Source organism: Liolophura sinensis, chromosome 1, assembly GCF_032854445.1.
Source record: "Liolophura sinensis isolate JHLJ2023 chromosome 1, CUHK_Ljap_v2, whole genome shotgun sequence".
In the NCBI taxonomy this organism is placed as follows: domain Eukaryota; kingdom Metazoa; phylum Mollusca; class Polyplacophora; order Chitonida; family Chitonidae; genus Liolophura; species Liolophura sinensis.
This window is the reverse complement of record NC_088295.1, coordinates 69,054,346-69,066,843: the sequence shown is the minus strand read 5'-3', so window position 1 is coordinate 69,066,843 and position 12,498 is coordinate 69,054,346. Positions and strand designations below refer to the sequence as shown.

Below are 12,498 nucleotides of genomic sequence, written 5' to 3'. Positions count from 1 at the left end.
CTGCCCTGGTTGATGTCTAGGCACGTTTATACCGCCCTGGTTGATGTCTAGGCACGTGTATACTGCACCGGTTGATGTCTAGGCACGTTTATACTGCTCTGGTTGATGTCCGGGTACACCACCTGAGTACGTAGTATTGGTTGATGTCACATATGTTTTCATTATTCTGGTTTATGTCTGGAAACGTTTACACAACATTACTTGATGTCTGGATACGCTTACAGCACCCTGGCTTGTGTGTGGAAACGTTTACACTACATTAATGGCCCTTCCTTCTTACTCTCTTCAAGTGTATTGTGTACATCCACGTGACTGTGTATCGCTTGTCAATGTGGATGTGAAAATTTGTACAAATATTGTTTGAGATAACCCCCTTCCCCCATAAAATCGCTCGCAACCGATCACACATGCATATACATGAATTAGAAAATAACACTGCAACGGCGTAAATAACAATTAACCAATCGTTTTGGTTTGTATAATGGTATGTTCTCAATGTGGATATCGCGGCGCATTTGTCCTGCGCATAGCATGCGCATCGCGAGACACTTCAATGTTATAAAAACACAACACACAGGGTGAACTAAAGCAAACCTGAAAGTAACAGCTGGATTCAGGAGTGATACTATTTATAAGGAATGGTCACATGTAACATGGCGACTCTGTTGCAGTCTGGCTATCAGTGATTGTAAACATACCTGTATACGGGACGTACAAAACATATATAGTCATATTTTTTTCTCACTCGATTATATATAACACACATTTCAATAGATCTAGGTTATAGGCCTACCTTATATACTGGATCGGACAACTTCAGGTGATAACGCAGAGATGAGGGAATATCTACTTGTAGCGACGGCCGTCGTCTTTCTTCATACTTCATCAGGTAAGATTGTATTTCTTTTCACGACGAGATTTGACTATTAGTGCTCATGAAAAGGGCAACAACAAATGCACTATAGAGGTTTATATTGTATAGCTGCATTATATATGTGATAATATCATTGATAGACATTTTTACAAAGGGTGAAGACAGGCATATAAGTTGTATTCGCAGAATGTTTTACTTTACTTCTCAGCTCAAAATATTGGAATATCATCTTGTATAACTATATATCATGATTTTATAAGCATGCATGTAACCACTCATGCGTGTCGTTATAGGATCCAGTTTTTACGTTTTCTCATTTCCAAAAAAAAAAATCTGTTAATTTTAGCGCAAAGTTTGAGTGATGTTAGAATGTATGTTAGAATGTTATTACCGCATATTATTCTGTTAATTACACTAACAGGATATTATGTTGAATATGATATAGTAAATTGTGGTATAATAAGGAAATGCATTCAGACAACAGAATTTTCCGTTTAAAATTAACAGATTATTATTTTCGGTCAATGCTAGACGCAATGAACCACTAAAGTGCACTGCGTAAATATCATCTCTATCAAACGATTGGTTTATATATCATATTATATATGTGATATACCAATAAAACATGATGAACAATCACAACGATCGCGTGCAACAAACTCCGTTACTGTACTCATCTGATCCACTTTGTTCCACACTGCTTTGACTCTTCTTTATAGTCTTATACTTGGACCATCTTTTAACATGTCCCCATCTGTTTTTCTTTCGTATATGCAGTTTCTGACACACAAAACCTTTTAAGACAGTTGTTAACAATAGCCCAGGCATTGGGTCATGAACAATGACTATTGTTCCCGTAGCCACTGCCAATGACCCGGGCAGGCTTGGGGTGTTTTTGCTCTCATCTATATTTAAATTGCCAGAAAAAGTGAACACTGTTACTTGACGTAATAAAATCAATACCATTCAATAACAGAGGGCGTAGCTTGTTGACACTTTAGTACTTCATGCCAGACAATGAATATAATTTTACGATCAATATCATGCTATTAAGGCCACAAAGTATTTACGATGATAGTCACCATGGAAATGATTTCATTCACATTTCATAGGTACTCTTCAATCACCTGGTCGAGGAGAGATTGGCTCTGTGCTGTCGGCTGTCAGGCCTGGTTATAGTGTCGCTAATCTGTAGTGTATTACTGGTGTTTTGTTCACAGAATTCATGAAGTCTGCATAAGTTTACATACTGAACTGGGTGGCAGTAGATAAATAAACACTTCTGGCTGATATCGGGATACGTTTACGCTACATTGCATGGTTGAAGTCTGGATACGATTTCACTTCTTTCGTTGCAGTTTAGGACTATATAGGCTTTTACTGCATTGGTTATTGTCTGGATATGTTTACACTGCACTGGCTGGAGTCTAGAACAACGTTAACTTTTACTGCATCGGTTTGCCGGAGACTTTTAAACTACATGTATATTAGTTGGTGTTTAACTCGTAAATGATGGTGCTTGGATACTTACATGTGCATTATGTTCTGACTGACGTGTGGAGAAATGATTGATATCTGGCAAAGACACCGAAACTTGTTGAATGATAGGTGGCTGTAAAAGAAAAGACATCTAAAAATCGAAGTAGGCATCACTAAATAGACCACTAACAATAGACAACTGTGCACAAATATAATTTCATTTTTTTTTTTTTAGACTTTTGTGAAAAGAGTTTAAGGCGCTCAAATATTTGAATTGTAATTGGGACCGATGGACCATAGGCTACTGTCAGTGGTTGCGAACTCTGACGTCACATGAGGTTTATCCAACTCTAATCATGACTCTGAATGTTGAAATGACTCTTTTTACCTATGAAGAAAAGATTACTGAAATAATGTTCTTTTCTTCTGGTGAACATCAGGAATGGTGATATGACGTCAGAGTTCATAGATACCGTCAGTGTGACCCATAAAGCCCACCATCAAATATGCCCATCTCCATCAAATATTTGATTGTCTTTCAACACTCTTTATCAGAAAAATCAGAAAAAATAAATAAAAGTATTTGACACGTATCTTTTAGTTGACTAAAGGATGAACATTATTTCATAGTTTAGCTTTCTTTAAATTAGGAGGCTTGTTTGGTGACGTACGGTGTCAATCTACAGGCGTAATACACGAAACCAACAAGGTTTTTTTTTGTTTAACGTCATAGTCATTTTATTACTTTTCATCTTATATGCATATGATGGTGGTCAGTTTGATTGTAAACAAACAGTAATATACGTATGTGGACGGCGTGCATCCCGTTTTCGTGTGATGATTACAGTGTGCATACGCGTGTATACTGTTTCTTGCCACAACCGATGGGAGTCACATCGTTCAGAGCTACGTGTGTATGAATCTGAGACCCCTCAGTCTCTACGTCTACAGAGACTTCCATACCTTTGTTGTAACAATTCTATAGACTTGTGAACAACATGACGATGGGATATATATTAACATCTTTAATGAAAATTCTAATATGTTTCCAGCATTTTAGGTATATTATATTATATTACTCTGAACAAATGGATAGCAAATCATTTGTTTTATATTCAGGTCAAAATGACATTATTCTTATCGAGCCAGTAACGGGACGCTGTCTTGTGGATCTCGAAATAAATAAACATAAACATATAAACATTATATTCAGACATTAGGTTATATCTTATCAAAGGAAGTGCGAATCTGTCGAGTCACACACCTAAGACTCGGCACTTGCATGACCTGACCGAAACTTATGTTCACTATCGGTTGGCAAGGTTTTAACTGTCTGTGAATGAAGTTGGAGTCGCTCATGTTTAGCCGTGTCCTTTTCTAGTCGTTTTTATTATTTATTTGTTTGATTAGTGTTTTACGCCGTACTCAAGAATGTTTCACTTATACGACAGCAACAGTCATTATATGGTGGAAAGAAAAGGGACAGCTAGCATGATAGGTAGCCAGCATGAGATGGACTTGAACTCACAGCGACCACATTGGCGAGAGACTCTCGGAGCCATTAAAACGTTTTAACCACTCGATCACCGACGCCCGATTTTTTCTTTCTGCCTTTTTTCATCCAAGGCATTGTCGAGTTTTACTGTAAAACAGTTACAGGTAATAGCCTAACCAAGGGAATGTCTGTATGTTAATCAGGTCAATTACGGAACCAATGCCGGTGTTTCCCTGGGAGTGACATGTTCTATGAGTACGCCACGTGCCGGCTAACCCCCAATCCAGGCATGGAGATGGGCCAAAACGTACACGGGGTGGTGAGGATGCGACAGAGGGTGAGTATATATGCCTGTTTGTAGATGTGGGCAGGGTGATGAGGATGCGACAGAGGGTGAGAACAGGCCTATATGTAGATGTGAACTGGGTGGTGAATTAAGATGCGACAGAGGGTACAGGCCTGCCTATATGTAGATATGAATTGGGTGGTGAATTAAGATGCGACAGAGGGTGAGTATAGGCCTATATGTAGGTGTGAATTAAGTGGTGAATTAAGATGCGACAGAGGGTGAGAATAGACCTATATGGACGGGAATCACATCGATGAAGATATCAATATGCACGCTCTTCATCCCCTTTCAAACAATGCACCATAAATGAGGGATCTGGACCCGCTGGATCCTTGTTCCTACTATCCTTCTCAGTGACGTTTCACACACGGGTCAATTGGGCGATCTTCTCCAAGTGAGATGTAATTTTTTTTTTCAGAAGGTCACAAATCCAGTTTCTAATAGCTACAGGGATTCACGATTAGACGCCATTTCAGCAAATGACCTTTCACTCCATCTGAGCAATGTGTCTTTGCCGCCGAATGTATTCACGCTGACTACGTGTACAGACTACATAGACAGCTATATATCTAAACTTGTCATGCCCACAGATGAAATATACAAATAACTGTCTCCCTATATACGCGCTTGGTGACATGGCGCGTTCTTTGATCGTCTGAATAGTCACATACTGTATACAACTAAAATTCTCCCTGTACCTGTATAAGCGTTCATCTGGTCTTGATGATAAAGTGCATACATATATAGGTGATGATAATGATGTTGATGGTCAGCGTGCGTGTTGTGGAGAAAAGTCCAGATTCCACTAAACACTACGGGAGAGGCCACAACTACAAGATTTGACTGCAGAAACATACCGCAGAAACATCGTAGTTACAAGCATCTTAGCCTGCAGTATAGCTTTGTGAACAGAACCCAGAACAGCACATATAAAATATTACTTATCATTTACATGTATACATATATGTTACCGTTTCCACACGGCGTACATCACAATAAAGCGCGCTCTTAGCAGTTTTACCTTTGTCGCGTAGGTGGAAATTAGGCTTAATATCTTATGTAGTATCAAAATCTGTGAGAATAAATCGTTCAGCATGCATGCGGGTAAATTGTCACCAGTTAGAGATTTGGCAGGCTAAACTATACTGTTCCAAACTCAGAAGTACATTATACTTGGTAAGGGCGAAACAATTTCCCATAATTAGGGAGTGTAGCGCTTTGCTAAAACAATTAAGAAGTGACCCCTAACCACATATACTTTGGACCGCTTTGCTAAAGGCAGGAATTAATAGGTATCTATAATTACATATACTTTGGACCGCTTTGGTAAAGGCAGGAATTAATAGTTACCCCTAATCACATACACTTTAGACCGCTTTGCTAAAGGTAGGAATTAATAGTTACCCCTAATCACATACACTTTGGACCGCTTTGGTAAAGGCAAGAATTAATAGTTACCCATAATTACATAGACTTTGGACAGCTTTGCTAAAGACAGGAATTAATAGGTACCTATAATTACATATACTTTGTACAGCTTTGGTAAAGGCAGGAATTAATAGTTACCCATAATTACACAGACTTTGGACAGCTTTGCTAAAGGCAGGAATTAATAGTTACCCCTAATCACACACACTTTGGACCGCTTTGCTAAAGTGAGTGAGTGAGTGCTTGGGGTTTAACGTCGTACTCAACAATTTTTCAGTCATATGACGACGAAGGAATCCTTAGGGAGCATGTACGTGCAATGTGCCTCCTTGTAGCAGGACGGATTTCCACCCCTCTTTTATCTAGTGCTGCTTCACTGAGACGACTTACCGAAGGCAAGTAAGGCGCCCCGCCCGAGCCATTATATTGATACTGGTCAACCAGTCATTGCACTATCCCCTTCATATTGAACGCCACCGCTTTGCTAAAGGCAGGAATAAATAGTTACCCATAATTACATATACTTTGGACCGCTTTGCTAAAGGCATGAATATGGTTTCAAATAATTAAATTGGGGACAGCATTGCTAAAGGCAGGAGTATTGTTCCAAATTATTACACTGCAGAGGGGGTCCCAAAAATTGCACTGCACGGTAAGCCTAAGTTCGGTGGCGTTGCTAAATGAGAAATATATAGTTCCACCTTCCACACTCGTTGTATTATACTCACTTTGTAGTTGTTCTTATCTCATTAATGCGGTCATTGTGAATTTCAGCTCACGCTGACTTCCTCTCGGACCGCACGTGGGATGGTCTGAAAGCAACCTGCTGGAAGGTTGTGGGTTTTCCCCGGGCTCTGCCCGGTTTCTTCCCATCCTAATGCCGGCCGCCCTGAAACATTCTTGAGTACGGCGTGCAAAACAAACAAAACAAAAAAAAAGCAAACAAACAATAGAACAATCAAATACATAAATAGTTGTTCTTGTATTACGTTTGCTTTTTTTCAGAGTTGTAATTGGTGTAAGGAAGCTGTTGAAATTTCAGTGACTGTTAGCGGTTTGCAACCCTCCGAGGGAGTAATTAAAAATAAACACGGGTTTCACGTGCACGAGTTTGGGGATCTGTCTGGGGGATGCGCTAGTGCTGGGGGACACTACAATCCCCTCAACAAAAATCACGCCGCTCCAAACAGCACTGTAAGGTAAGCTCTCCATTTTACAGCACTATTGTTTGTTTTGGTTTAAGATGAATTAATATTGCCGTCGATTTAAAGTTTGTTCTAGCACTAGAGTGATAATGGGAACTTTTGCTCTGTACCTTATGCAAGTCGACATTTAAATATATTACTCCCTTTGTAAAGAGCGTTCTGACGAGAGTTTTTGAGCTGAATTTTGTTTGGCATTATGATTACATCCGTATCACTCCGTTGACCAATTGACAGATAAATAGGCTTTCCAGTAATATCCTAATTGTAAACTGAGAGAAGGTGTTAAAACCGTTTTTTTTTTTGTTCTAAAACAATCTTCTGAATTCCGAGGGCAAATGGTGACAGATCGGAAGATCCCTGCAAGGGTGCACTGGTGTGTACTCCAGCACAATATTCATCCTGTCTCGAGACAAAGGCATGCAACGTCTTACGCCTGTGATTAAGACAGGCCTGACATCACAGATTTTTACCTGAAACCTTTCATAATTTTATGTATTAGGCTGTACCGTTAGCAAAAGATTTAACATCACGCTTACCTTGAATAGCTTTGTCTAGAATGTTGCAAATGTGGATAATATACTACACAGAGCTATAATGTTTAAAACTGCTGACTCCCTCTTTTGTACGTGATTTTCATTAAAGTGTTTTTTTATGAACAGTAAAATATATAAAAAGACAACCCAGTTGTGCATCTTTTTGTTCGTACTCGGCATAGACAAAAATTATGGTTTACAAATTATGAAATAATGTTGAATGCTGTGTCAAATCGTGCAAACCTCGGTAGGTTTTCATTCACTTGATATGTTCGCCTATTGTCAACCTACTTTCTTAACGTCCCAAAATAAAGCACCTGTTTCTTGCAACTGTACACGAACTCAAATTTTTTTCCACGTCAGCTCTGAAGATCATGCCTGATTGTTTACTGTGGTCAGCACTCCTACATAACTACGGTTGCGGATAGGGGAGAAAGATTTAATTGTTAAGGCTATAATTAACCCTATAATTAAAGGTGTTATGAGGTGATGTCTTATGAAATGAATATGTATAATGGATGTATTGTAAGTATATTCAAGACATGCGTATTCTATGACTAAAAACACGAATTGGTACACATGTATACCATCTTCCTTCATGCAAACCTTTATGCACTATACAACAACACATATTATATAAATTCTGCAATGTGAACTCGGATGCTGGAATAGATGTAGCTTCGGAATTCATGCCGAAACTTCCTTTATTATTATACAAGATAACACGGGGGCTTTCAGCTCTGAAATACGAATGCATACAGCTATATCAACTAATATAAACTAGTGCTCAAAAGAAAGTATACAGCTGTTTGATCAGACATCAAATAAAAACGGAAAGAAATATATTTGAAATTATTTTTAATTCCATAAGAATATTCCATTTCACCTGAAACGTCCATACATACAGTTCATTGAATGGTGAAGGTTTGGTTTGATGGTCAGTCAAAAAGATGTGGTGTCAACAGAACATTTACACATTTGCAAAATTCAAATGAAGCATTTTTCCCTCTGGAAATGTCATTCAAATCATGCTCAGTAGCGAGTGTGGCCTCCATTGGCATTGATGCAGGCCACAACACGTCGCCGCATTGATGACGTCAGGCGTCGTATGACGTTAGGTGTGATTCGTTGCCACCCTTGTTGGAGACACTCTTCCAGCTGTTGAACGGTCACAGGTGGCACTGGCAGTCTTCTGACTTGTCTGCCCAGGTGGTCCCACAAGTGCTCAATTGGATTGAGGTCGGGTGAACATGCCGGTCATGGTAAGAGATCGATGTTGGCGTTCTGTAGAAAGTTGTTCGTCAATCTTGCAGTATGAGGTCTTGCATTATCATGCTGGTACAAAATTCCTCTTTGCTGTTGGTGGATGAATGGCACTACAACCGGTCGTAAAACTTCATCCGTGTATCTGCGAGCATTGAGGTTCCCATGAATCACCACCAGCCTCGTCTTCAGATCGCCGCAGATGCCTCCCCACACCATCACACTACCACCTCCAAACGCTCGAACTTGCTGAAAGCAATTTGGCACCAAACGTTCTCCTACACGCCTGTATACCCTAGCCCGACCGTCATTTTTGTACACGCAAAACCTGCTCTCGTCGGAGAACATTACCCGTGCCCATTCACGCCTCTGCCGGCGTAGAACGCGCCTGGCCCATATCAGCCGACGACGTTGATTTTGAGGCGTCAGATAAACTCCACAATACGGTCGATGTGCCCTAATGCCGTGTTGACGTAGTCGACGGTAGACTGTGTGTCGACTAATCGGGTGCCCTAGTGCCGTCTCCGCCGTTGACGTTGCCGTTACGTTCCGATTGCGGAGGTGAATGGTCCGGATGTGTCGATCTTCAGCGGGGGTGGGGACGCGTGGTCGACCGCTCCTAGACCTGTCGGATGTAACGCCTGTCTGCCGGAGTCGCTGCATGTCTGACGATAGTTGCTCTTGTGCAACCAAAGGTTCTGGCAATGGCGGCGTTGGTCGCTCCTTGCTGGGCCATGCCGACAGCTCTCTCTCGCTCAACTTGGCTCAAACGTGGCATACCTCTGGTGTTTTTTTGACGACTGTGTTCCTAACGTTTCCCGTCGACTCATTTATACCGCCAAAATGTACGTTCATGTCGTGTTACACGTGGAAGGGCCATTTTTCGATTTTATGCTAAGTTTAGGCAAATCTTGCTTTGTTGGGCCAGTTTGTTCCCTGGATGGATCGGCGTTTACACGGGTAATAGGGCTCATCATGGATAATTTCTCAATTTTTACTTTGCGCGATTTTTATGTATTTGTTTTGGTGTATACTTTCTTTTGAGCACTAGTATATATACAACAATTTTAATAGATGTACTTGGATTTTCTTGCTCCCTAAAATACTGACTTCATGCATGAGTCTTGCTCCTAATATGGCCATTCGTCCACATAACTCTACATTCGCCACCAGTACTTTACTATATAGGCTACCTTTTCACTTACATTATCAATGTTACCATTCAGGCATGTAGGGGACCTGGGCAATGTGATGGACACTGGGTCCGGAACGATCAACGAGTATTTCCGAGACGAGGTTGTGTCGATTACAGGAAATATTGGAGTGTTGGGTCGTTCTATGGTGGTAAATAAGCGTTTCCCTACCCTGTTACTCAATACATATATATATATATATATATAGTTAACTTCAGGGACCTCCGTGACCTCCGTGGCCTCAAGAGCGTCTCACCCATGCGGTCGCTGTGAGGTCTAGTCTAGCTCATCCATGCTGGCTTCCTTACCGGTCGCACGTGGAATGGTCTGTCAGCAAAAATGCCGATGGTCGCGCGTTTCTCCCGGTTCCTGCTTGGTTTGTTCGCATACACTTTTTGAAATGCTCAACCAAAACAAATATTATGTGCGAGGCGATGTTTGAGTCTTAAATCGCATACGATAAGCTAAACAATGTAACGCTTGGATTTATTCTGAAATTGCTTCCAACATTGTGTACCTCCGTCGGGATAGCAGACATGCATGCAGAATGTCCTGTAGCTCCGCTCACACAACACAACAGGCGTAGGTATCCACATCACTGGACTGGAAAACTAAGACTTTCACTCTGGTTCACTACAGGCATCGTATTGCTAAGTACAACAACGTGTACAGTTCGCAGGCAGTTTAATACAAAGTTCACACCTGGACTGACTGTCATTTGTTGACGTCGTGCCTTTACATTCTACAGCGGCCGAATTTTCCAGAAAGTCACACATTCAACAGGTCTTCAATATTTGCAACTTTGCGCACACCTATCTCGTGCCACTGCAACAGACAGTAAAACTTCTTGCACGATTAGAACATTTCCTCGCGTGATTAGCAGGCGAGTAGGCTATAAACCACGCTTATATGCGATGAATTCCATAAGCATCCCTGTACACATACAATGAACCCAAGAAGGAAATGGAATCATTTTACATATGCATAATGCATCAGTGTGGTAATATTCGTTGCTTTCTTAATTATGTGTTCTGTTTTTGTTTTCTTTTCTGTTCTCCATCTTTAATCATACTATTTTTTACGTCCAGTTGCACGAAAGAGCAGACGACCTCGGAAAGGGAGGTGATGCCGAATCTCTGAAGACTGGAAACGCAGGAGGACGGCTGGCGTGCTGCGTGATCGGACGGGCCACAAATACCAGCTGGGTGCAGCCTACAGTGTAAGTCATGTTATGCTATAAACCAGTGTATTATACAATTGAAAGAACACTCTTGACCAGATGAGGTTTTTATTCAGGACGATGTTGAATACCTTGTGAAGATCAATGCTTTTCTCCGGGCTTTTTTTTCCACCATTCCATAGTCTATGGCCACTGTCGTATTTATATCTTAACTTTTATTGAGTTCAGCATTGAACTGTAATAAAACGAATTTCCATTTAAAAGCTGTTTCAATTGACGTGCAACATGATTCGCTAAATCTTTCACACATTGACGAAACCTTAAACAGGGGCCAACCGCACCTCACAGTGCATGCAGGGCCTACCTGACTATCCTCCAGACTTAAAGCTGTATGCAGGTGAGCGAAGTGACCACTCCATTGTTTTACTTACTATATGTATTGATTTGTACACGTCATTTGGAATCCATTATGTATCCGTGTTATCGTTTATAGTTTCATTCCTCGCGCTCGCGTATAAAAAATTAATCTCCCTGTATAATTTCAGTCCGTTGTCACGGAGAAATGACTCTCCTCCTCAGAACTGCTCATGGCTCATCCGCCGCTGGTTCCCTCAGATGTGCAACGGGGCTGTCTTGGTGGGCGACTTCTGAGAACACAAGCTCATATAGGCCCAGGCAGATTTCAACAACAATATATATCACCCTCATAATATACACAGTATGCATTACTTATATCTTGGGCGACTCAAGTCCAAGTTAAAATATATGTATTTACCATTGCATGAACAATGCGTTACCAGCTTTTCTGCAAATCGTCATTGCACTTTAAGAGTGAACAAAATTTACCATTGCATGAACAATGCGTTGCCACCTTTTCTGGAAAACATCATTGCATGGTACGAATGAACAATAGACTGTAGAGCTTTTGTCCGTATGGCATCAGGCTGGAGAGATTGCCCTTTGACTTCTATGGCCGAAACGTATAGCTATTCAGTATTTATATATACCATCACCTACCATATATGATCGTACGTGTTAACGCGCTTCGGTTAGACCGTTCCATGTAAGGTTATTAACATGGTTCTCTTTGGCTATTTATGGTACAAATACGTTGTCCCTAGCTACCACCTATTTCGCGGCATCAATAAATTTCGTGAGGTTGGACAGAATTGGTGTAGAACTTCCTGCAAGCTTGTTCTGTTTTATTCCGGTTCGCAAGCTTCGCGTTTATAAAAATGTGGACAGACCTATATAAAGATAAATCCTTGTTTTGCTAATTTTGTGTTTGTTATTATTTTCTTTGACACATCGTTGATCCGGTTTAGGATATATCTGGACCCTCGATCGTTTGTCCAAAGCACCACTCTCGCTGTAGCCGATCGGCACTTAACCTACGATGTTACGCGTTTGAATCCGGTTTTTAAGAAGTGCGTTTGCTACGTGCCTTGCGAAACCTTTTTTTTTTTTTTTTTTTTTCAGATTTTTGTTCAACATGCTCT

General features: G+C 40.8%; 1 protein-coding gene across 1 annotated transcript; it reads left to right on the top strand.

Annotated features, from left to right (window-relative positions):
- Nucleotides 1-631: 631 nt before the first annotated feature.
- Nucleotides 632-12,256, top strand: LOC135481735 (superoxide dismutase [Cu-Zn] B-like). The gene is made up of 6 exons (XM_064761403.1): nt 632-889; nt 4,052-4,185; nt 6,631-6,824; nt 9,853-9,970; nt 10,908-11,038; nt 11,545-12,256. Exons 1-6 carry the CDS (start codon nt 835-837, stop codon nt 11,648-11,650), a joined length of 738 nt encoding a protein of 245 aa, XP_064617473.1. The 5' UTR covers nt 632-834; the 3' UTR covers nt 11,651-12,256.
- The last annotated feature ends 242 nt before the right edge of the window (nt 12,257-12,498 follow it).

Coding starts and splice junctions, on each gene's coding strand:
- LOC135481735 (XM_064761403.1), top strand. CDS start 835: ATGAGGGAATATCTACTTGTAGCGACGGCCGTCGTCTTTCTTCATACT. Junction 890..4,051: donor CTTTCTTCATACTTCATCAG/GTAAGATTGTAT, acceptor TATGTTAATCAG/GTCAATTACGGAACCAATGC. Junction 6,825..9,852: donor GCTCCAAACAGCACTGTAAG/GTAAGCTCTCCA, acceptor GTTACCATTCAG/GCATGTAGGGGACCTGGGCA.